Here is a 23322-nt window from a genome sequence, read left to right on the forward strand (position 1 = left end):
ACTCATGGGGTTAATCATGTGGACCGTTCACTAAATTAAACAGTAGCAGGATTGGGTTTAATTTGTGGTGGTGAAGGTGTGGCAATAGATTAGGAGGGTCTTTATTTTCCAACTTTATAAAATTAGTAATAAGCAACCTTTTTTTGTAAGTCACTAGACTGTGATATAAAATGCCCCGGATAAAACTGTAATTGAAGAAAGGCACCTTTATGTTAACTTATATTTTTGTTACAGTAAATAAAATTTGTTTACTTTTGCCTTTTATGAAAGTTACCTAGAATGTAGAGCATCTGTGAAGAACTTAAGACGTAAGCAAGCACAAGCCTTTCGCAGTTCAGTTAATTATCATCAGCTTTTATACTATAAAAGCTACTCTGTTGTCCCTTGGTGGTTACGTGCTCAAGGTGTTCCCATGCAGAAAAATGAAACTGTAAAGCATCTAAAAAAACTACTACCAAAACAAGATTTATAATAACTGGCTTTTGATAGATGGCTGGAAAAAAGTTCAAAGCCATGTTTTACAGATCCTGTCCTGCTGTCATATGAGCGAGGGTGTTTGACACTTGCCAGAAAATAGGTAGTATCTTCAGAAGAGCACTCTCAATACATACAGTTGTTACTATAAACAAGGTGCATGTGAAGTACTATAGGACTAGATGTTTCTGTTTTAATCCAAACACAGGCGTCTTGGTTGGCTTGATGCCTTGGGTCTAACCGAAGGCCATGCAAAAGGGAGCATTGTAGCTTTTATAATAAAACAATTGGACTATTCTACCAACTTACAGGATTACAAAGCAGGTGCTTTTTATTAATTGATGAGAGCTAAAGCTCATTTTTGATAGATGATATATATTTATTAAATGTATTAATGTGTGTTTTATAACGTACCCTTTTTTCCGCTGATTGTTGCATACTGGTATCTTAAGTACATCTTTAAAGGATTTTCAAGACAATCAATGTGTACCATGATGACTGTACATAAGTATACAAAACTACAAAGGTTGTAAAGCATGGGCAAATGTTTTATTTTCAAAATGCTGTTCTTAACGAGAATAAAGGCTTTACTATTTACTTACAATGTTTGTGTTAACTTGGTGTTAAATTCCACCTAATATTTTTCCATTACAGCAAACTGACAGTGCTACGGACAGCATTGTCCTGTGGTGATACCATGAGCGCGGTGCTGCAGTAGAAGCTAAGTTAAACTGAAGGAAACCAGCTCCTAGAGGGCAGCGCCACGCTCCTCCACCTTTGGCAGCATTCCCACATTTACCCTTAGCTCTGGCACCTATCAAACCCACAGGGAGCCAGTCAAGGAGCCGAGCAGCCAACTCTTAACACCACAAGTGATGGGTTTTCTTCCAGTTGGCTCAGCAGTTTCCTGTCCTGGCTCAATTGCTTGAGTGCTTGTGAAAAGGAGGGGGTGGGATCATCCAGCTGGGATTAAAGAATGCAGGTTGAGGTTTTTTTCTTCAAGTGGTTAGATTTTTTCCTGATCTGGCACAATAACCAGTGTGACCAACAAGGCAAAAACTGTGGGGTGAGCACTGCCAGAGCAGTGAAGACAAAGTCTGAGTAAGTGATGGAAGAAATCCATGTTAAGCCACAGCAAGAGCTAGAGGGGCTCTATTTTATCATGCTTTCATTGAAAACAACCAGACCTTTGTTTGGCTTGTATGGAATTAGCCGTAGAACTGCAAATATCTACTCTACCTGTAAAATTATAAAGGCCTAAATAGGACTATGCTCGACAAGATTGATTTAAAAAGAAATAATGAGGGCTCCTTAGCAGAGGAAAATTGATTTTTATTCTGCTTGCACCTTATGTAAGCAAGTGCACATACACAGGATCACTAAGAATGCTACAACTGTGATCTTAAATTTTACACTTCCAGCACACGTGCTAAGTGATAACAAAAAGGCCTTTGACTTTTTCCCCCTGCAGAAATGAAAAGCAACCATAGCTGTCATTGCCTTTAGCTGGAATTACAGAGGCACAGCATTTCTGGAAAGCCTGGATTTTTGTACATTGTCACAGCTCTGCAGTAGTCAGTGAAGCTCCTCCAGTTTATACTAAATGAAGATTTTTTGCCTTAGTGTTAACACATTCTTTTGTGTGGGTATAAAGCCATCTATTTCATCTAGGGTTTTGTCCCTGTCAGAAAAGCTTTAAAAGTGAGCATTCAGGAACACAAAATAAACACAGACTCAAAATTTTTGGCTAAATGCACACAACTCCATCTGTTTAACAGAGTTGTACTAAGACTGAATATTATCTTGGCATGTTGGGTCCTTACATAATGTCCCTTTGATTCACAGCACCTTGCCTGTAAAACTGTCATTCTAAGAGTGTTTCTGTATCAGTATCACAAAGTTTAGTCCATGAGCTCTATGTTTTGTGATATTGACGAGAAAACTAAAATTGATGTATTGAATGATTTGGTGTATGTTCTTCTGAGTCTTCCAATTTGCTTCCCACTGCAACCATACAAAATAAAACATTAAATAATTAACTTTCTGGAACATCCACAGAAACAAAAAAAGTAATCAGCCATACTTCACAGCAAATATTTTGGTGTTCAATAAATAAATAAATGTAAATCCCCCATCCAACCCAAAAGACCCATTTCTTCTGTGCATGGTGTTTTTTCATCTCAACACAGCTTCAGCACTCAGATACTTGTACATAGTTTTTAGTGCCAGCTGTGGGAGTTGTGCATGTGTAGCTGAGGGCAGAGTTGTTTGCTAATAAGTTACTGGATTGTTAAAAAAAAAATGAAAGCTGCTCTTTGAGGTTTTGGCTTTGAAGAATTTTCAATTAAAAGTCAGTGATGAAGTCATACAGTTCACCTAGTACATAAATATAGTTTTGTCATTTGGGACAACAAGCAAGGTCAATAAAGAATAGTTTTTCTATGTCTCAGTGGAAAGAAGAATGTTATCCATGTGATTGCAAAGAGACTGCCAAATGGGAAAAATCAGTCAAACAAAGAGCACAGGGTTGCTTGCTGGAGTAAACAATTCTAAATGAACAAAAGCTCTACATAAAAAGTAAAATGTCCCACCCCCTAGTGAAAGCTGTTTTCAAAGCTCTGTATTCTTTCAGAGTGCTGTAATACAGATTAACCTAATGTTTTTCTTCTGCTGATACAACAGTCTTGCTACTCAGTCCGCTTCCATTATTTCAGCTGTCATATTCGGTTATTCGGTTCTAAATATTTTAATATTTTACAAACTGCCTTTTAACTTACAAAGATAAAAATCTGTTTCTCCCTATGCCTCAGAAGAGGCGTCCGTACTATAGGGCTTTCACATCAAGCAAGTTTGTTGGGAGATTTATATGAAAAAGTTATGCTTGAGGCAAAGAAGGCAAAATAAGTCCCCCCAAAATCCCCTTTTGTACATACAATTTCAGGAGAGCTTAGTCACCCTTCCAAGACACACAACTGAAAACCAGCAAACAAAATCCTCTTGGTACATACCCAGAATACCAGGCTGCAACAGAACCATGTGCTAATTTAAGGTGCTGAATGTGCCACTAACCTGGAAGATCTCAGCTCATAAAAAACATGTAGGAAAAGTGATGTATGATCATGAGGAACACAGAAACTATGTGAGAAACCCAAAATATGACAGCAGTGGCAGGATATGCCCTATACTTTACAATGGTCAAGGCAGTAAGTGCCTTGTGCCTTGCTGACAAAACCCTTCTGGATCTTAGGGCTTTTGTTTGTACAGCTGGTAAGGAGAAAAATCAGAGTGGATTTAACATACCATGTGACTATGACCGTCCCATAAATAAAAATACTAACTATTGCATTGAATTTTATCTAATATTCCTTGATGTGATAAGGTTGGCCTTTGCAAATATTTCATAAAAATTGCAACAAGTTCAAAAACCCCAGAGCTCACACACAGTTTCACAATAAAATGAGCAGGTTTTTTAGGTAGCTGCTAGCAGTGCTTTCAGTCAGGAGCGTCCATGTCTTATCACAACCTGTGTTACTTAAGCATAACAATTTCAAACCACATCACGCTAACCAGGGAGCACAGGCTGTCAGCATGAATCTAGATGTCAGGCAGTTATTTAAACAGTTTTCGACATATACTTGCTTCCTATGCTGACAGAAAAGTAAGATGTCCTCAGGATTCAGGTAAGCTGGAAAGATGGAGAAAGAAGCTGCCTGGCTACGTCTTTTCACTAGAAATTTCCATTGGAAAAATGTATTTTTTCAGGATGTGACAACTCAAACTGAAGTAACTAACTTAAAGTATTTTGAAATGCCTAAGGAACATGTTGAGCATTAGCATAGCTCCCATGAAGTTTAGAACAAGTTATACTAGCTGATAACGCAGCCTGTTTTTTTCAAACAACACATATCTAAACACAATGAATAGTGTAAAAGTCAATAAGAACAACTCGCTTACAATCATGCCATTCATAGGTTGAATTTTAACCACTTCAGTCTTAGGAGTCCTATCATTCATGCAATAGAGCAAAAGAAAGACCCATTTCTATTTTCAGTTGCATTTAAAAAAAAAAAAATAAGAGAAGTTGAACTTTCCCAGCCCAGATCCCATCCTGTCTCTCTCTGTCCCTAGTCACTGTGTGCATTATGCTGGCAGACTCCTACCGTTGCAGAACTGTGATTCTGCTGCAGTGGAAATGACCTCTTTTTCTTTACAGAGCTTTCCTGCGTGCTGGGGAAAAGCGTATGGACATAACTGGGCAGAACGAACTGCCTGAGGGTGCCAGTTATGCAGTGGCGATTGCAACTGTGCGCTGCTGCCAGTCTTGGCGCAGTCCAAAGAAAACCATTCTCACAGGAGGCTGGATTCATCTCCCATGAAAATTACAAATGCCTTCACTACTGAGCTGTTTGTGGAACAGAATGTGTGAAAATTCTCTACAGAGAATACATAATCACTAATATAAGGAGGTGCAACGTATGATTTAAATAGAAGTAGCACAATCATGATCATTCATTGGTAGCACGATCACAGGATTTCATACAGTTTTAAAACATCAGCTCCTGTTTCAAATTCAAAGACACACAGCAACTGAGGCCCTTAAGAGCTGTGGCTGTTTTAAGTTACAAAAAAACCCCCGTCATCTCATTTCCAGTATTACAGTTTGTATCTATACAGGTCACGAGGTCTCTACTGTCAGGACAGCTGAATTTGTTAGCACTTTGTTTTGGTTTCATTACTCTGATGAGCAAACCTGATTAGACTGTGCTTTAGCCATGTGCGTTCTAAATGGTAGGACACTATAGAGCCATCACTACAATAATAAGCACTACTGGAGACCCATGAATTTCCTTGGAAGTGAGGCAGGGTTTGCTCTGAAGAGGTTAGCACAACTGTGATTTTTTACTTGCTACTCCTTCTATAATAAAGTTATCTATTAGTTTTTCTGCCAAGTTACCTGGAAATGCAGCTCATTTAATGCAGCAACATTGTGGCACAGATGATGGCTCGAGGAAGCACTGGCTTTGAATATATTTGGATTTACTGTTTTGGTCAGCCCCTGGGAGTGGAATACTCAAAACTGCAAAACTCCTATTAGACATCTGAGGATTGGCCTTGGTCCTATTTATATATGCATTAAGTTCAAACATCTTTACCATCTATTTTGCATAACAGAGGCAATTTTCCCTCATTTCAATGCACTAATACAGAATGAGAACTGACGTTCTGGTTTGAGACTTGGTTATTTCAGCATAATGGCAAACAAACTGTGACCTACTTTATACACTACTGTCTAATAAAACTGGTTTGTGACAGTAGCTTATAAAAGGTTTATAAACCCACACTCTTTATTTTGTTTAAATCATAAGAATTATGAGAATTACGTTTAGTGATTTAAATGGTTGAAAACCGTAATGAAAAATAACATAGACTCAAACTATAAGAAGATGAAAATCCATTAAAGAAAACCTATTGGAATAACTTATTATCGGGGCTTAGAGTAAAATATATATAGAAAGGAGCTTCACCATAGCCTCCCAATGAAATGCCAAAGAAGCCTGAACGTGAAATTGGAGTCACCAGCAATCTGTCTGAAATAAGACCTGACTTTTAAAGAGACAGTTCTTTATAAAGTATGTATAATTTTAGCCTCTTGCTATTGGAAGACAACATGAAGGCAGCTACTAGTGAAACCTTTCACTTCAGGAAATCTTCAGTCACTAGTGATAGGAAAATGATGTAAAGAAAAAAATAAGATATGATAAACACACAATGAGAAATTGTACCCATCGACCTGCCTGCTACTCACAGATCTGAAATGGAACTGTCAGAGATCACTCATCAGAAGAGGCTTCTGCAAAACAGATACATAAAACTGACAGGACAAACCTAATTCTCCAAATCAGCAAGAGTTTGTAAAATGCTTAGTCTTGCCTCCATGGTGTTAGAGAACAAACAATTTCAGGGCTTTTTTAAATTCCCTTAGAATTAGATTAAGGCAGCAAGAGACGACATACAGGAGACTCCCAAACACCAACAGTGTCCTCCAAATAATTCAGTGTCCTGAGATTCATGAATAGAGAGCCATAGAAGCACAATAGTTTAGGGAAGATGACCCTGGACTGAGAGAAAAATCCAGAAGGCAATGAGCGCAGCTTCAGTGGATCCAATTAATGCAAGTTTTTCCATGTAAACAGTCAAGATAGAAAAAGAGAATGGTGCAAATAGAAAGAAGTGACCAGAAACGGAGAGAAATCATTCTGGAAAGGCAAGTCCCCAGCAAAAAGCGTTTTGGGATTTACAGGATGCCAACACGGGCAGAAAACCAGAATGTCAGATTTGCCTGGCAGCTTCAGGAAAACTGCATTCTCACCCATTAGCCTCTCTTATGTCTGAAATGCTTCCTACTTGCAAAATATGATAAGTTCTGTAAAGTCACAAATATAAACCATTATACAGACAAAGCAAACAATCAGGTTAAAAAAAACACAACAAACCAGTTACACTGAAAAAAATGTCCACGTAACAAATGCCGCAAAGGGAAGTCTGGGGCAGGTAGTGTGTTTGTTCTGCTATCTGTCACTCACTTTACTGACCTCTGAAAAATCTCTTAAGACTCCACTAACCATTCGTTGGTCTTTCTTTGCCTGCTTTCCACCCCTCCTTCCTTTTTTTTTTGACCCAAAAAGAGTCTAACGTCTAATTTTGCTGCAGGACTATTCTGAGGTTTTGCTTTTTAACTGGTGACAGCCTCCTCTCCCGGCTTTCAATGCATCTCAAAATCATAAACAGAAATTTTGGGTTTGCATATCTAAATGACTAATGAAAAACATCAACAGAATTTTCAATAAAAACACTCCCACTTTTTCACTATTATGTTGAAAAAGGTTAAAAGAAGAAAAACAAAAGATTGCAAAACCCATGAAGAATTTCTCTTTCCCGTTAAAACAGTAAAACAAACAAAGATAAGTTTACATAATGACAGAAAAATCACCAAATTGCAATTGTCTTTTTTCCATTACAAATCATTATTAACAGGTGCAGAGTGATGGGTAAAAATACAGCTTTGGTACTGGAGGACTGGTTCAGACTTGAGCCAGCAGCTCCACTGCTGTGCCAGTGTAAGCACAGTTCAAAAGATCATGTATTCTGTAGCTTATCTAAATGATCATCTTTCCTTTTTCTTTCCCCTAACGTTCCCAGCGTGGTTTCAGAAATTAAATGTTACTGTAATCTTTATAACTTCTCAAAGACGTCTGAGTCTGGGGTGTGGACCAATAAAGCAGATTCTGCATCATGAGTCTTATGACTTTTATCACTACATTCTCAGCTGTTAGTGCCAAGATTAAACTTTCAGAAACATCTCAAGCATCTTGAATCAGGCTTGATGAAAACCAGCACATAGTCTGCTATCGGCACTGCTTTGTTCTTGGATTTTCTTTTTTTTTTGAAAAAAAAAGAAATTTTAAAGTCTTTTGTATAGCTGATGCCTTAAATGTGTGCTTTTAAATCAAAAGCAATCATGTGTATGAACCCATTTCATACCATTTTGACTGCAATATTTTTGTTTTCAGAAAGAAACAACTGAATACCTATAACTACAGTAATGATAAGAAAAAGCAGAGTCTAACTCTTCTACTTGCAGTGTCCTACCTACAGCAAGTAGCTTTCCGCTTTAAATCTGTATACGGCTCAGTTTGAATCAAAATAATTTGAGGAAATCACCTTCAACATGTCAGACGTTATCATTTGTGTGTCTGCTTATATATGTTATATAATAGATATATTAAAAGTGTAAAACCATGGAATATGAGGAGGTCATTGCTTCCAAGAGCTCCCTAACGAGATGAATTAAAGGATTACAGCTAGAGTAAAAGGGCAGTAGATGAATTTTCCTAAATAAATCACAGCGGTGCAGTCTTTACGAAAGCCATCAGCTATTCAGACTATATGTTTTCCTTTTCCAGCATTATTACCTACAGTACATTTTAAATATTTTTAAGCCTAGTGTAAGACGTCCCAGTTTTATATATCCCCCTTTTGTTCTTTTCCTTGGGAAACTACTCAGTCCAACAAACACGCATGTTATTATAACTTCATTTATGGCCCCGTTAATAAGGTTCCATGAGAGCACAGAACTATACTCATATGTTTATTTGTTTATGGAACAAATCGCAAGAAGTTTCACAGTGTAGTGCTTTTTTTCCTGGGTATTGAATTTAACATTCTTCTCTCTCACTTCATTCTGCTTTAATATGATATGATTATTTACTTTGGGACAATTACACACAGCCGTTCTTCAAAAGTATGCAGACTAGACTTTGCCTGTTCAACCTATCTCAGTAAGCGGATCTGGCGTTCAAATCCTGCCTCATAATTCAGGTGGAGACGTATCACAGCTGCATAAGCAGTGACTGACTGCACTGCCTTGCGTCTTGACAGTATGCATCTGTTCCTGCTCTAGCGCTACTAAAATGTGCAGCCTGTTCTCCCCTTTATCTGCAATCTCATTCATATTTGCAAGGATTTTCCAATGACGGAACACCTACAGTTGGAGTACTTCAGCATGTTACTGATTGTGTCTTCCCAAGGGAAAAGAGCCTTTCTATGAAAGAAGTATTTTAAAAATCTCTCCGTATAAGTTACTACAAACTTCTACTGCCAAAGGAGAAATACAGCTCAAAAAACTGAATGGCATGTAAAGGAATATTCCCTTCTGTATCTGGAAATCAACTCCTCAGCTGCTGTGAAGATTACTTTCTGTCTCGGTTTGGTTTAAGGAGATATTCCACACACTGTGTCCATTCACTGTTACAGAAGTATCTTGCAAAGCCCAGGCTATGGCTGTTCTGCAGGAACCGCCAGCTAACAGGGTGACAATTGTTTCTGCTGTAAAACCAGGAATATTTATTTCTTTTACTATTTTCCCTAAGAATAATGGTTTTTAAAAATAAAATTTTACAAATTTTATGCAGGTAAGAAGACGAAAATAAAGCCCTTAGGGAATAAAATAGCTGAAAATACTGGACAGTGTATACAGAACCAGCTGTCCTTCCAGCAGCACACCAGCAGGGAAATAACCACTGTACCCTAGAGCGCCAGTAGAGTGATTTGTTCACGTAAGTGGTGAATAAAGATTTAGGTATTTTCATAAAAAATGTCAATTACTTTCAAATTACTTTCATTGTAGAACAGATACTTTTTCATTTCAGTGATGTCTCATCGGTATTGCATCCACATAACGCACTGCTCAGAATCATGACTAGAAAGGGTTCATCCACTGCGTGGAGGCACAAATCAAAGTAACCAGATGGTTAACCAAGAATCAAAGGCCTATTTCTGCTAGGAAACATGAAAGCAAAAATACATCTGGAACAATGTGGGATACCAGCTAGAAAAGGAGAAGATGCTGCAAATTGTGTCCAGTTTCAAATGGATGTTTCAGGCTGTGGATACTGACAACATTGATATGGACAGCCCTAGATAAATGCATGCTGGCAAAAGAAGTTTTCCAAAACAGACAATCTCATGGTACAAAATCAACCTCATGAAACCAAACCCATGTCTTGCTGTGTGTGCGCCACTGTGTTACATCCTGACAAACACGATCTCAAGTAACATGCAGGTTATTAAATCATCTATTTAAATACATTTACATTTATTTCAGCAAATCAGAAAGGACATGATTTTCCAAAAAAAGCCCAGCCCTTCTGCTATGCACTCTCATCCTCTGGAGACCAGCCTTTTATTAGCTGTTTTCTGTAGAAGGTAATGTGGGGGGTTTGGGTTTTTTTAATTCTGTAAAACATTCTGCAATGCATTTATCCCATCAGCTGTGCTATACTGGGGAGAATTCTCTTTCTCCTTACAAGTCTAAAGCCACCAAACTGCGTCTTGAGTGCTATGCTTCTCTGCACGCTTTCAGACTCAAAGTAGAAACAGTTAAGAGTAAAGAATATCACTCCTAAAATATAGATCATTTCGTGTTACAGCAGTGGAGCAGTATAGATTTAGATATCAACTAAGAAGGCTGTAGCTCTATGGTGTTAGGTAAGGCTGTAAGAAACACACCTTTTTCTTTGCACTCAAAAAGAAATTTAGCAGGCACACACGTTAAAAGAGGTTACAGTTCTGCAAGATGCTATTAATTTATAAAGTAATTTTCTTGCAAGCTTTTCATACTTTCTAACCCAGAACACTTCCCAAAACTAGTAATAAAGAGAATAAAAGATCCAGTGAAAGAATAAAGAACCACAAACAAATTTAAGAGAAGAGATGCTACAAACGTGCTGTGAAGCAGGGAGAGAATCGGTGGTTTCTAGGAGGCTACATTGCCCCTGGCCTGCCAAACCAGGCAGACAGCGCGCAGGGTTTGGTTTCGCATGACAGCAGGCACAAGACAGATTAGCTGATCTAAAAGCAAGCAGCCATCACAAATGGGCAGTTTTCCTTCCCTCCATTACTGCTGCACCAGTTCCCTTGTATCGGATGTAAGGACTGTGTCGTTACCAGGCAAGTCAGTTTATCAGGTTGATCCAGCAGGAAACTAACCCGAGGGGCAGAGCACAGGACTGAAGAGCAGCTCTTCGTCAGACGTGCCAGCCGAACCACCTTACCATGGAGCCGTGATTGCTAGAGTCAAGAAAAGGATGGCAGAACCCTTGGTTGAGGAAGGACAGGACTGCCTTTTTAACAGGGAAACTGTTGGATCACCTTAGCTGCCCCATAAAAATCATACTTTTTGCCCCTACTTGAGAAAAAAAACAACCAAGAGTATTAATTCTGGTTATGTTATAATGAAAACTAAAACTTCCCTATTTGTTTTAATAATAATGAACGTGTTTTAACACCCTTTCTGAAATCAGAAAAATAAATCAAGAATGCCTTTGGATTTGTTAATTACAAACACTTTGCATTTCTAACTTCTTCTTAATATCCTTTTTAAACATCGCACCGGTCAAGATTATACAAACATACTTTAGTACATCTGTGCGTAGAACATACCCATGAAATAAGGCACACATAGCACTGTGCTGAAAACCACAACAAAAGAGAACCTGACTGTTAGCTCACATTAACCGAGTCTTTGGCTGATATTTTCACAGAAGGTATGCTGATCTTTCTAGTAGTGTCAATAGAATCACATTACTGCTCGAGTCAGCGTTTTCTAAAAGCTATTTGGCAGCTCACCATTCATCCCCTACAGTTAGATTCAACACTGTTTACAGTATCTAATAAACAGGGTTAGAGTTATACAAATTTAAGAGATACTTAATTGTTATTCTTAATGTAGTTAACTTGCTGTATCCATTTAAACATGTTTTTTTTCTTTTCATCTTAATGCTTTATTTGTGACATCTGAGTTTTTAGTAACAATAAATACTTTGTCCTGCTTGATGTGAAAAGCTCAGGGGGTTAATTAAAGGAGATTAATTGAATGAACTGAGTTAATTCAGTTGACTGAAATGTGCAGAAAGACAAGGTGAAGAAGAATTTGCATTATATTATTCATTATTGTGTGAGTGTTCACAATCCCCTTCAATGCAAAGTTAGATTGAATCTCTAGTAAAGCCAGTGTATCCTTGCTGTCTTTTCAGTGAAATAGAGTTTAACAATGTTAATAAACAGCAGAATAATAATAGCAGAAATAGGGGCAGCTGGAGCACTAACAAAATTAATTATGGCATCACAGCTGAGATTGATAATGAAAACCCTTGGACAGTAACTTCTCAAACTAGTACAGCTGTTTCTAAACAGCCATCTGTCTGGGCCCCAAGGCTGTTTTATGTATGGATACTCTTAAATTAACTTCACAGTGTGCAGTTAAGGAATTACAGAAACAATGTGATAACACTGAAAGTTAACGTGATACAAACAATATAAAATTGCACTGATTTAAGACAAAAAAATGGAAAAGGGGCAATTTTACAACTTTCCTTGAAGTGGTGAAACAGCTGTGTGTCCTAGAGTTCTAAAACAATTAATTTGATGACAGGAAAGCTCTATAAGGGGGATTAAAAGGAAATTTGTTTTTCTTTTTGAAACAATTGGCAAAGGCAGCAGAGAAAACCTTATCTCTATTTAACTTTCCAAACCAACATAAATGCAGTTTATGGAAACAGCCCATTTCTGCAGATAGGAGTTTTTTTAATCAATTCAGCTGCCAGATGACACGGCCTCCCCCCCGAACCCCCATTTTTATTATTGCCAACATTTTGAAAAAGGGTTCATCTTGTCCTCTGAAAATGCACCTGTGATTTTCACCTTTAAGATTTTACATGCATGAAGACCGTAAACTATGATCATATAATCATCTAAGATCACAGACATCCTTTTCCACAGTGACATGTTGTAAATACATAGTGGAAAGGCCTTTTTAAGGTTTAATTCTTAGAAAGAAATGCAAAACATATGCATTTGAACTTTTACTGGTATTATGGGCAATGGAACGTGAGGAAAAAAAATGCTTTGATGAGATGATGTAAATGCTAACAAATTGAAAACAGACAGTCTAAAATACAAACATTAAACTGCAATCATGTAAAATTAATTAGCAAGCCTTCAGGAATGCAATTTTTCAACAATTAACAGACAGAATTAAACACGTATTACAAAGAGACGAATTTGGCTTTTCTTCTTTAAATTAATGACTTTTCTTTATCAAAGCAAACTCTAATAAACCATAGTGAATAGGATATGGAATCCTACAAAGACTTGAAGAAAACCTTGGCTGCCCTGCCAAAGTTTTCTTTACTTATCAGACATGTCTGCTGCAAAACAACTGATGTCTCATGGATTTTACTTTACATCATTTTTTACAGTTACTATTTACTAGTTTGTTTAATCTTCTAGCTCTAAGCTACTAAGGCCAAAAATTCTACTTCACTTACTGCGTACAAACACCCCATATATATATACACACATATAAATGCAGTTTTCCCCTATTGTGATGTATGATTTTGCTCCTCACAATGAATTCTTTTCAGGTATAAAATAACCTCAGGCAATTGCATGGGCTGGTAAATAAAACCTGACCTTTTGTGGATTAAAACTGCAGTATAAATATGAATATATGTTTGGAAAATCTATACAGCCCTTGTAACAAACTGCTATCACACACACACAAAAAAAAAAGTCACAGCCTTCTGCTTTCGGTACTCGTAGTAACACGTATACTGCACTGAAGACAATTATTCTGGTTCTGAACGTTTCATAACGAAGTGAAGCAGTGATCAAGATGTCCTGCATATAGCACAGTGCAGACAGAAAAGTGTGCCAGCTCCTATCATCTTATGAAATATAATACTGAAATAGTAAGGCAACTGAGGAGGCCATGATACACAAAGGAAGGCTTTCAAAACAATGTCTTTTGGAAAAAAATACTTTTATGACAGCTCTGATATCAGCTGATACTTAACCGTCTTTATGATTTTAAAAAGTCTACCCTGAGACTTCTGTGGACTTGAAATCACACTTAAGTCTTCAGAGCTGAAAAACAACCTGCAGGAACAGCTTTCAGTGTGGTCCTGCTGTTGCTGTAGACAAGCAGGAGCGCTTCTGAGGTTGTCATTCATTGCTGTCTTTGTTAATTATGAGCCTGCCTCTCAATGTGTCCAAGTATGTACTCAAAGAAACCTATTGCTATTTGTATTGTTATCAGTACCGCTATCAGTGCAGACTCTTCTGATAAGGACTGTTAACACTGGGAAGGAACTTTGAAGAGTGTCAAGCGTCGTGAAGTGTACACAGAACACCAACTAATGCTGCAATTGGAATTGGAAAAGTAGATTTCTCCTCTGGGTATTTTCTAATGAACTGAGGGTGTAATGCATATAGAATAAATCTTGCAATGCTACAATGGAATCAGATTATACTGGACACATCCTATTAAATAGCACATTTTCCCTGGAGATCTCAAAGAATGGCTATCTGGGTAGGAAAAGCACCTCCAACAGGAAAATACTTTTCCTTGCACTTGCAAACATGCAAACCACAGGACTATCCAGTAGCTGCTGCTGCAGTCACCACCTCTCATCACAAGGAAAGCTGCAAAACTGGAGACAGACCTCCCTCTGTCCAAGAGCTTTGTCTGGCATGGGTAAGCCAGGAGGAGTTGCTGAGGTTTTTGAGGCCCCGGGGGGACACAGTAGATGCAGTACTTGAACATCATCCAATTGCAAACATTAAACCATGCTGCAGTACTGCTCGTGCGTGTGACTGGCAGGTGAGCACCACAAAGGATTAAAAGGAGGAGGCACACAGAATCAGCTTTTTAACAGCGTACCCCGTCCGAGAGGACAAGGGTTGACACTGATTCACTTCCTGCTATGTGACAAAATGTAGATTACTTCAGAAATCCAGAACAACAGTTTATAATGTTTGCTCCCAGTGCTGCCTGGAGATTGCTGCTCAGCTGTTGTGAGAGTGGGTTTAAATACTGTTCCACTTCACATACAGAGAAGAAATTGTGCTACAATAGCACCAGCTATTAAGCTATTTACTGGAAAGGTTTATACTATAACTACTGAACCTTGTGTTCATTAGAAAATAGTCAGTTAAAATACCTACTTAGCCAATTCTGAGTGCAGAACTAGTGTTGTGCACACACATCAGAAGCCTATCCAACAGATATGCAAGTACAAATAGGCAATAATAGCAAAGAAGTTTAGGAAATCAAACGTTTGCCAGTGGGGGAGCTTGAAAACCTGGAGAACCTACCAATATTTAACTCTGTGTTTGCCGGTATTATAAAAAGTAGCCCGTCCGGAAGTGCTGGGATTTCACACAAGAAAGAGTCTAGCATTTGTTTGAAATATTATGAGACCCAAGTGCCTATTACACGTATTTTGTGTGAAGGAGAAAACATTAAAATAAGGAAAACCATCTATTTGTAATCCCAGTTGTTATAATGATCGTTACTAGTAACAGCTTTCTCCTCTCACATATGCCAAAGACAAAAATTTCAAAAGCAGATTGCAAGCAGAAAGGGAAATGCATGGAACTTTCATGTCATCCTTTTAGCTCGATCTACTTGTAACTAATGATAGATAGAATAGACACGCAACCAAAAGTGAACAAATAATCGCAGTGCATCAGGCTGATGACCCGACCGCCGTTAATTCCTTTTGCATTTACAGAGCATGGACAATTTTATAATTAAAATGCTTCATAGGGAAGTTCTAGTTGCATCATCTATTAAAAAGCAGGACAGTTTTGAAATTAACAATAGCCACAAAAGATTTGATGACTTGAGTTATTGCAGAATTGCAAGGCTCTGGTCCCCCACAAGCTCCAACTGCCACAGCAGTGATGTTGGTACTATTGATGTACGCACATTCCTACTGTAGTTTTTAAAATAAAGCATACAGTGAGGATGTCAAACACATAATTCCAGAATATCCCATTTCATATCCATGCAGGAGTACAATAACTCCATTTCATTAAAAAGGACAGTTAAGTTGCATAGGGAATAAGGAAAAAAAAACCCATTTGAGTGAAGACCCAGCAGGACATACTGAATATCTCATCTTAACCTTTAAATGTGCAGAGACGCGGCACCTGAAGCTGAACCAATGAAACAATGGCATGGTCTACAGAGGAAGCAAACAGAAAGAGCCCCAGATAGTGACCCACAAATATATAATGCTGAGTGCACACTGCTCAGGTCATTAGGCAACACAGACGCCTCCCACTGAGCTGCCTAATTCCAGATTGCACATCAGCAATTTTCTGTCACTTGAAATCCAGAGTTGTAGAATTTTCTGGATAGTTGGTATCTAACTGACTCTGCATTTCAAAACCTTTCACAGAAACCTGATTCTAAACACCCTGCAGGGGTTCAAATGTAAGTCTTTCCCTTCCCAGTGAAGTTCCATGAAAACCAGAGCCAAAATCAGGGCACTGACAGATGTGCTTTTGTGTGCTGAGCTGAAGAGGTCTGAGCCATGACTTGACCCTGTTTTTTAACTCCTGCCAATCACCCGGAGACTGGCACTTCCTCAGCCATGAACAGTAACCCAGTATGAGAATACCGTCTCTTATTCTGCTCAATTTAACCAAGCTGCAGGCTGCTGAAAGTCATTATTCCTCTCTCCCCAGTTCACTTTCCCCTTTCTGTTAGATTCAGCAATCATGTGGCAACAACGTGGTGGAAAACTACACCTGCCCCATATCGAAAATCCTCACCAATTCAAACCCGTGGTGCAGTGAGACAATCACTAAAATTGATGCAAGAGGTCAAGAGTGGGATTAACCCTTCTGGCAGCTCCAAATCCAGCAGACTGAGTGAAACTCCACCCTGAATATTCCTATGTAGTTCAGGGCAAAGACTGGCCACCCGAGAACACATCTGCATCAGCGCCAGACTGAAGGACTAAACAATGGTGACTGCTACAACATAATTTTCCTTCTCTTCAGCACATGAACAACACAGCTGAAAAACCTCATCTCCATCTGTTGGAGCATAGTTTGCATCCCTACATGTGTCACCTTGGAGCCCAGCCCACAGAGGCTGATAAAATGTAGACAGGTTGAGCAGCCTGTGAATCCTCCTGCGTTAGCAGACAAAGAGACTGGGCCATGTAATCATAATTACACCACTGTGCCCGAGGAAGTGAATGATAACTTTGTCCCTGTCAGGAAAGCCTCGTCCTTAATCAAGGCTAAAAGGAAACATGTATTTACAAGATGTGTAGATGTGGTGCTTAGGGACACAGTTTAGTGGTGGTCTTGGCAGTATTAGGTTTACAGCTGGGCTTGATGATCTTAAAGATCTTTTCCCACCTGAATGACCCTATGATTCTGTGAGTCTGTGTTACAGGGTTGGTTCTTAAAGCAGTCTGGTCTCATTTCCCTTGGCAATTATACTGGGTTGCTTGAGTTTGTTTCCTTTTTTTAGAACTGTACAGGCCAGCTTCTGCTATAAATAACTACAGGAAAACCCAGCAGAACGTTTACCAAATAGAAATCCCACAGTTCACAAAATTGTACAGCAACCCATCTGGTAAAATTCAGTATTTCCATGTTGTGTAGCTGGCAGAGGCCTGATTCTGCCCTAGGAAATACTGTGCCAGCACACTGCCATAGTTCTCTGAAATTAATGAGCTTTGGCCCTGTACTGTATTATTAATTGCCACTTTCAGCTATACAGGCAACTAACTTGGAGTAAGTAGTGACTGTAAAGAAACAGCCAGATATTTACAACAGACGTTGCCTTCTCTTCTTACTTGTGATTCGTGTCTTACTCTATCTCCTAATTCTTTAAACAACTTGAAATATAAAAATTAAGCCCTTAATGTATAAAGAAAATCACTAAAGTATACAATTTAATTCACATACCTCTGGCTTCTTGCTTAGCCCAGAATTTTTTCACTGTTTCAGTAATGTTTTTCTCCTCTCTCAACTGTTTTTGCCATTGACGGAGCTCTTGTATTTCACTATCACAGCGGACCTGGGAAAGGCAAAACCGAAAATGCAATTAAAATTATATATGTTCATGGTACCCAAAATAATGAGACAAATATTTTCACAGGGCTGTGGCTGGGCAAATACTTGACATCCATCCTTTTTGCAGGACATGACATAAAAGCACAATCCTAGAGGTTTAGTTTTAAGCGTGTACAGAAATAAACCCCACATAATTGACAAACTGCACTGAAAACATAAATATGCCAATTAGGAGATCATTTTGATTACTAAGGACTCCTGAGAATGTGATTGCAGTGAGACGCTTATTCTTTGAGTTAATTAAAACTTGAAGCTTTATGCTGAAGGGTATTAGTGCCTTTAGAAAACCACAACACTATAAACCCGAGCCACTGACTAACATAATAGAGCAGAAGGGGAGCATGAGGGGTCACACAGCACAGAATTTATTCCAGCAAACTGATTCACACCTGCCACCAGCTGCAGACAGCCTGACTGACAATCCCAGCCATACAATTCTCACAAACAGGAGGGCCATTAATCTGTTATTTAGAGTAATTGGAATGCATTACATGATACTTATTCTTGGTCAGTCAATCACCCCTGTGAAGAGCATAATTCTGCTTCCACATAAAATAACAATAGTCACAGGCCTCGACTCCATTTACGATTTACATTGAATTCTTCTATTACGGCTTCTGTACCGGTAGATCCTATTAATGTAAGAGCAAGCCTGCTTTGCGTCAACAGCTTTTACCACTCTGCTGCCTAAATTTGTTATGAGCAGGATTTGATTCATTACGGGTGTGTTGCCAGTCGCCTACCTTGGCACTCACACGATTATTACCTCCAGTGCTAGTGCAAAAATCCAGATGAGACACAGCCCTCTGACAATAGTGGGAAGGGCTCATATTAGGATTAGCTTAGACACTGGTACTCTGAGAGTCATACTTAGATTATAGTAGAATTACTAAAACGCGGATTCTTTTTTTTTTTTTCCTAAATGTTACGTATATAAAATGCCACGATGTCTTAGGGCTTAATGCCCTGGTGACTACGTCTGAAGCTGAATAACACAGTAGGAACACGTAGCATTAAACTTGTTTTCTCCTGGCACATTTTCGCTTTCAGGAAACCCACTGCTTAGTTTTCTAGAAAATGTCTTGCATTCATTTCATTCTTACATTGTGTAGTAGTGAGTTTGCTCTGTGATTTGAACTCTATTAGTCTGCTCCATTACACTTTGGTTTTCTCCCACTTCCCTGAGATATACACAGAGTAAAAGAGCAGGGCTTAGTTTTCCACTAGTTAAAAAAACCCAAACAAACAAACCCAAAACACTTAAAGAAAACAATATAAATTATTCATCAAAAACATTTTTTCCACCCAGAATTTCTCCTTTATGGTGCACCTAAGAATGCCATAGACAGCAGCTGAACTCCCAGAGTACTTTTAAATCCTTTCTTTCAAAGAACTTGGAGAAGATAGCTTGCTATATTTCAGACAGTGCAATTGCAAAGCAGAAATACAATATGAGGTTACACGATCAATAAAGACAAGCAAGACTTTTAGTCAGTGACTTAACATCGGATATCTCTTAGGCCTCTAATAAAATCCCATTACACTAATATAGTTCTATATTACCTTCTATAAAAGTTCTTTCAAGTCTGACATAAAATTTTAAAAATTTTTAAAAATTCAGTTACTGTTACTAATGAAATTCTTTTCAGCTACACAAAAAGTTAAAGCCATTTCCTATTAAATTCATCAAATACTATTTCCAAAAGGACAATATATTCCCAAACACAGGATAGGTTCTTTAGGCTTGCAAGAGACATTTTTTCTGTGAAAATTTTGAAGTTATATATGTGTATATAAAAGGAAGGGCAGCGTCCTTCAGAAGCTTTGGTAGAAGCAGAAGGTATTTGAGCAACCTTGCACTGTTCAGCAAAGATAACAGTTACTGGATGTTGCCTTTGCAATGCTCCACTGCCAGAAAGCCTGCAGTGATATTGTCAGTGCTAATTAACGTTAGTGTCAATGCCACCTCTGTTTAATAAAAGAAAAAGAAAGGAAAATGATCGAGCCAAATGGTCAAGAAGATAATTTTAAGGCATTTCATGATCTTTGGCTGCACAGCACATTGTAGTAGCCACTCGTATATTCCCATTAGTTAAAAGCTGTAAAGAACCACTTAGCAGAGGGTGTTCTATACTGATTGTTATTTAAACACCTGACGTACAGAAGGAGGTATCCCACTGTCCATAACAACAAAATTTAGTGACCAGCCAACTAGGAACAACTAAAAAGAAAATAAAAAACACTGTTCAGTGTTAACTGTACTTTTGAAAATAAAATTTCTGCCGATTTTCTGTTGAGGAAAACTGAGATTACATCAGCATAAATGCCTGTGAAAAAAACTGTAGTCAGTAGGCATAAGGCAGAGCAACATCCAAAGCCAATGAACCATGGGGGTCTCAGCAGCTATTTATAGCAGCCCCTACTTAAAATTTATGTAAGGATTTTCCCCGGGGCCTTCACAGTCCTATGATTTCCAACATCAACCAAAATAACTACAGATTATTCTTACCCGATAACCTCTCCAGAAGGACTGAATTACTATGCTTGCTGCTTCTTCTGACAGAAGGAGAGACAGAGGAATTGGTGGCCTAGGACTGAAAAAAAAGATAAATGTTTTTTTTTAAACAGAGAGCCTATAAATGTAAAATACTTCCCTAACAGTATATTTTATAAAAAAGAGAAAGGTTGTTCAGTAGCTTTAAAGACACCATTTCTTATTGCTCCAAAGATAAAGAGTGTGCAAATAATATCTCCCTTTAAAATATATTCTGTGGTTAGATACACTACAATAATTTCTTCTTTAAAACAATAGTATATAAAGGGCACATCAAGCGCAGTAATCTTTCTTATTCTTCTATACGGATTTCAAATTCCTACCATTATGGTAAAGTTAGAGGTGGTGGCGGGAGGGAAGCAGGCGTGCCATTTCTACAGCAGAGGTTTTAGTGAGCATGCAACAATCAAAAGATTGAGAACATGTTTCTAAATATTATTTAACACACAGAACATAAATATATTTTAGTTTAATAGTTTACATTATGATTTCACCTAAAAGTAAAATGTACTGAAAAAACTAATGATTATTGTATCTGCATAAGCACAGATCTATGTTTAGCAATATCTAAACAAGTTCTTAAAATGCTGAAATTCTACTTTTAGTAGCATATACACATAGTTTGGTAATAAAAGGAAGCAATACATACGTCAAGTCAACAATTTTCAGGCAAAATATCCAGTAATTTGAAAATATTTTTGGCAATTCTGTTGCTACAAATTTTAATGGGAAACATTCTTGACTATAATTACAATTCAGCCATGGCTAACAAAACCTCAAATCACCATTTCAAATCTTGCTTCTCAAAAGCCATTTTCTGTGGATGTTGATTAATTTCTCACATACAATTATGAGAAAGCATCCACTGAAATCCATTTACATAGTTTCTGTTTTAATAAATGCAATGTAAAGCTCATGAGTTATAGGGCAATTACACTGCAACTCACAAAAATACCAGTTATAAACAGCAGACCTGGCACAGTGTTCCAACGGCTGCTAAGCACCACTGTCCCTGCATGGGACATCGTTTGGTTTGACTATCAAATATAATTTTGTCTATACCAGTTGTAAACAGTCTATTTTAACAAAATTACAGACACAAGCAACCCATGCAGGAACATTATTTATCATACTTATACTATAAAGGCACTTACACTGCAAAGATCACCAATTAATAAACTATTAGATGCAGTCTTACATTTTTGCGGTAAAACATTACTCCTGCCACTTCTTTTGGAAATTTATTTTACAGTATATTACTGCTCAAGCTGGGAGGCTCGACAGCTTACACTTTCCTTCCACTTAATTTCATTCATTTTAGTCTCTCCCCTAGTAAGCTCCCTGTGCTCTCTGACATCTTTCTCTTAGGGCTTGTCCTCGCTGAAGGAGCATTTCAGCTTCGAGCACAATCTCAACTATTATCTAATGCTATACTGACTACGCCGTTTTAGTCTGTGTACACAGCTAAATTGGTATTATCGTCATGTCAGCTGGGGTTTGGCCTACAGTTATTTTAATGTGAAAGAAAACCTTGGTCTGTTTGGAAGAGCAGAAGTAAGAAAAAAAGAAGTTTCTCCATTAAGCTAAACTGCTTTAGGTCTGTGAACATTAATTAGAATTTCTACTGCTCAAGGGGAATTGTAAGTGCTGGACAAGCAAAGTTTCCTGAGCTAACTGCTTCTTATGATCAGACTTTAAAATATGAAGCTGGACTGTGCTGGCTTGGCCGATAGGCTTTCATCCTCCGTGCTATTTTTGATCTTTTTGAAAAACCAAAAGTTAAAGAGGGAAAATCACAGAAAGACCTACATATTTCACAGCAGTTATATCAAAGACATTGAACCTTCTCTAAGAATGAGGACATCTCCAAAGGATAAATGGAGATTTCTCCCAGCCTGCAAGAACAACTCTAGCATTCGTTTTCACTTTCAAATTATAAAAATGTCTAGTTTACAACCCAACACTAAATTTGAGAAATATAAAAACCAAGCAAGAGCAGGACATCATTACCAATATGACAGTCACTGGCAATATCAATCATTTCAACAGGGCAGCTTTACAGAACAGAAGCCATGCCAGGTCCAGTTTTCTGAGAGAACACACGCAATTGGCTTCGGGTCAAATAAAAATAGAATCTGAGCAGAGGCAATCACCCCTGAGCAGTGAATGAGGAAAAGAGAGAACATGCCATTTGTGGCAGAAGACAGCTGTATGCCTCCAAGAAGATTAAAATTCACAGTAAAAAGTACGCTAACTATATTCTGCTTATTTAGACTTTGATGATGTGCAATTTTAAAAGCCCAAATATTAAACATCTATTTTGATATGTCTATATATCAGATATATTGTTTAACACAAGTTGCTCTTGTAAAAAAAAAAAAAAAAAAAGTATTGTTTTTTACCAAATCTGAATAAAGCAGACACTTGACTATCCCAGAAATATGTTTCTTGCTTTCTGAGCAAACTTGTACAAACCCTGATTATGGAGCTGTTTAAAAATTATATTACCTTATGCAGGTGGAATTCAGCATCCAGAAGACAGAACTTATATTAAATAAATGTATAAGACACTGAAAAATCTTTGTACTGAAGACACGTATCTGATTGCCTCATGGATAGCAGCTGCGTTTCTCAATAAACTCTCAAGAAGGGGGGAAAAGGCCCTCCATTATCGTGTCACCAAAACAGAGACGCTAACCTCTGGGAGTTCACGGTCACACTGATGGACACTGCATAGCCAGTATTTTTGCAGTGATAACCAGGAACCCCAAGTCCCAAATCCCAAAAGCTTG

At 38.0% G+C, this 23322-nt stretch overlaps 1 protein-coding gene across 1 annotated transcript in view; it reads right to left on the reverse strand.

Annotated features, from left to right (window-relative positions):
- Positions 1 to 35: 35 nt before the first annotated feature.
- IQCK (IQ motif containing K) overlaps positions 36 to 23322 on the reverse strand; it is a 37081-nt gene continuing 13794 nt past the window's right edge. The window contains exons 7-9 of the mRNA XM_054080377.1: positions 20486 to 20570; positions 17809 to 17920; positions 36 to 2478 (exon numbers count right to left, since the gene is read on the reverse strand). Of these exons, the coding sequence (XP_053936352.1) occupies positions 2417 to 2478; positions 17809 to 17920; positions 20486 to 20570 (259 nt within the window). The 3' untranslated portion in view covers positions 36 to 2416. The remainder of the gene's footprint in view (positions 2479 to 17808; positions 17921 to 20485; positions 20571 to 23322) is intronic.

This window comes from Cuculus canorus, chromosome 15 (assembly GCF_017976375.1).
Source record: "Cuculus canorus isolate bCucCan1 chromosome 15, bCucCan1.pri, whole genome shotgun sequence".
In the NCBI taxonomy this organism is placed as follows: Eukaryota; Metazoa; Chordata; class Aves; order Cuculiformes; family Cuculidae; genus Cuculus; species Cuculus canorus.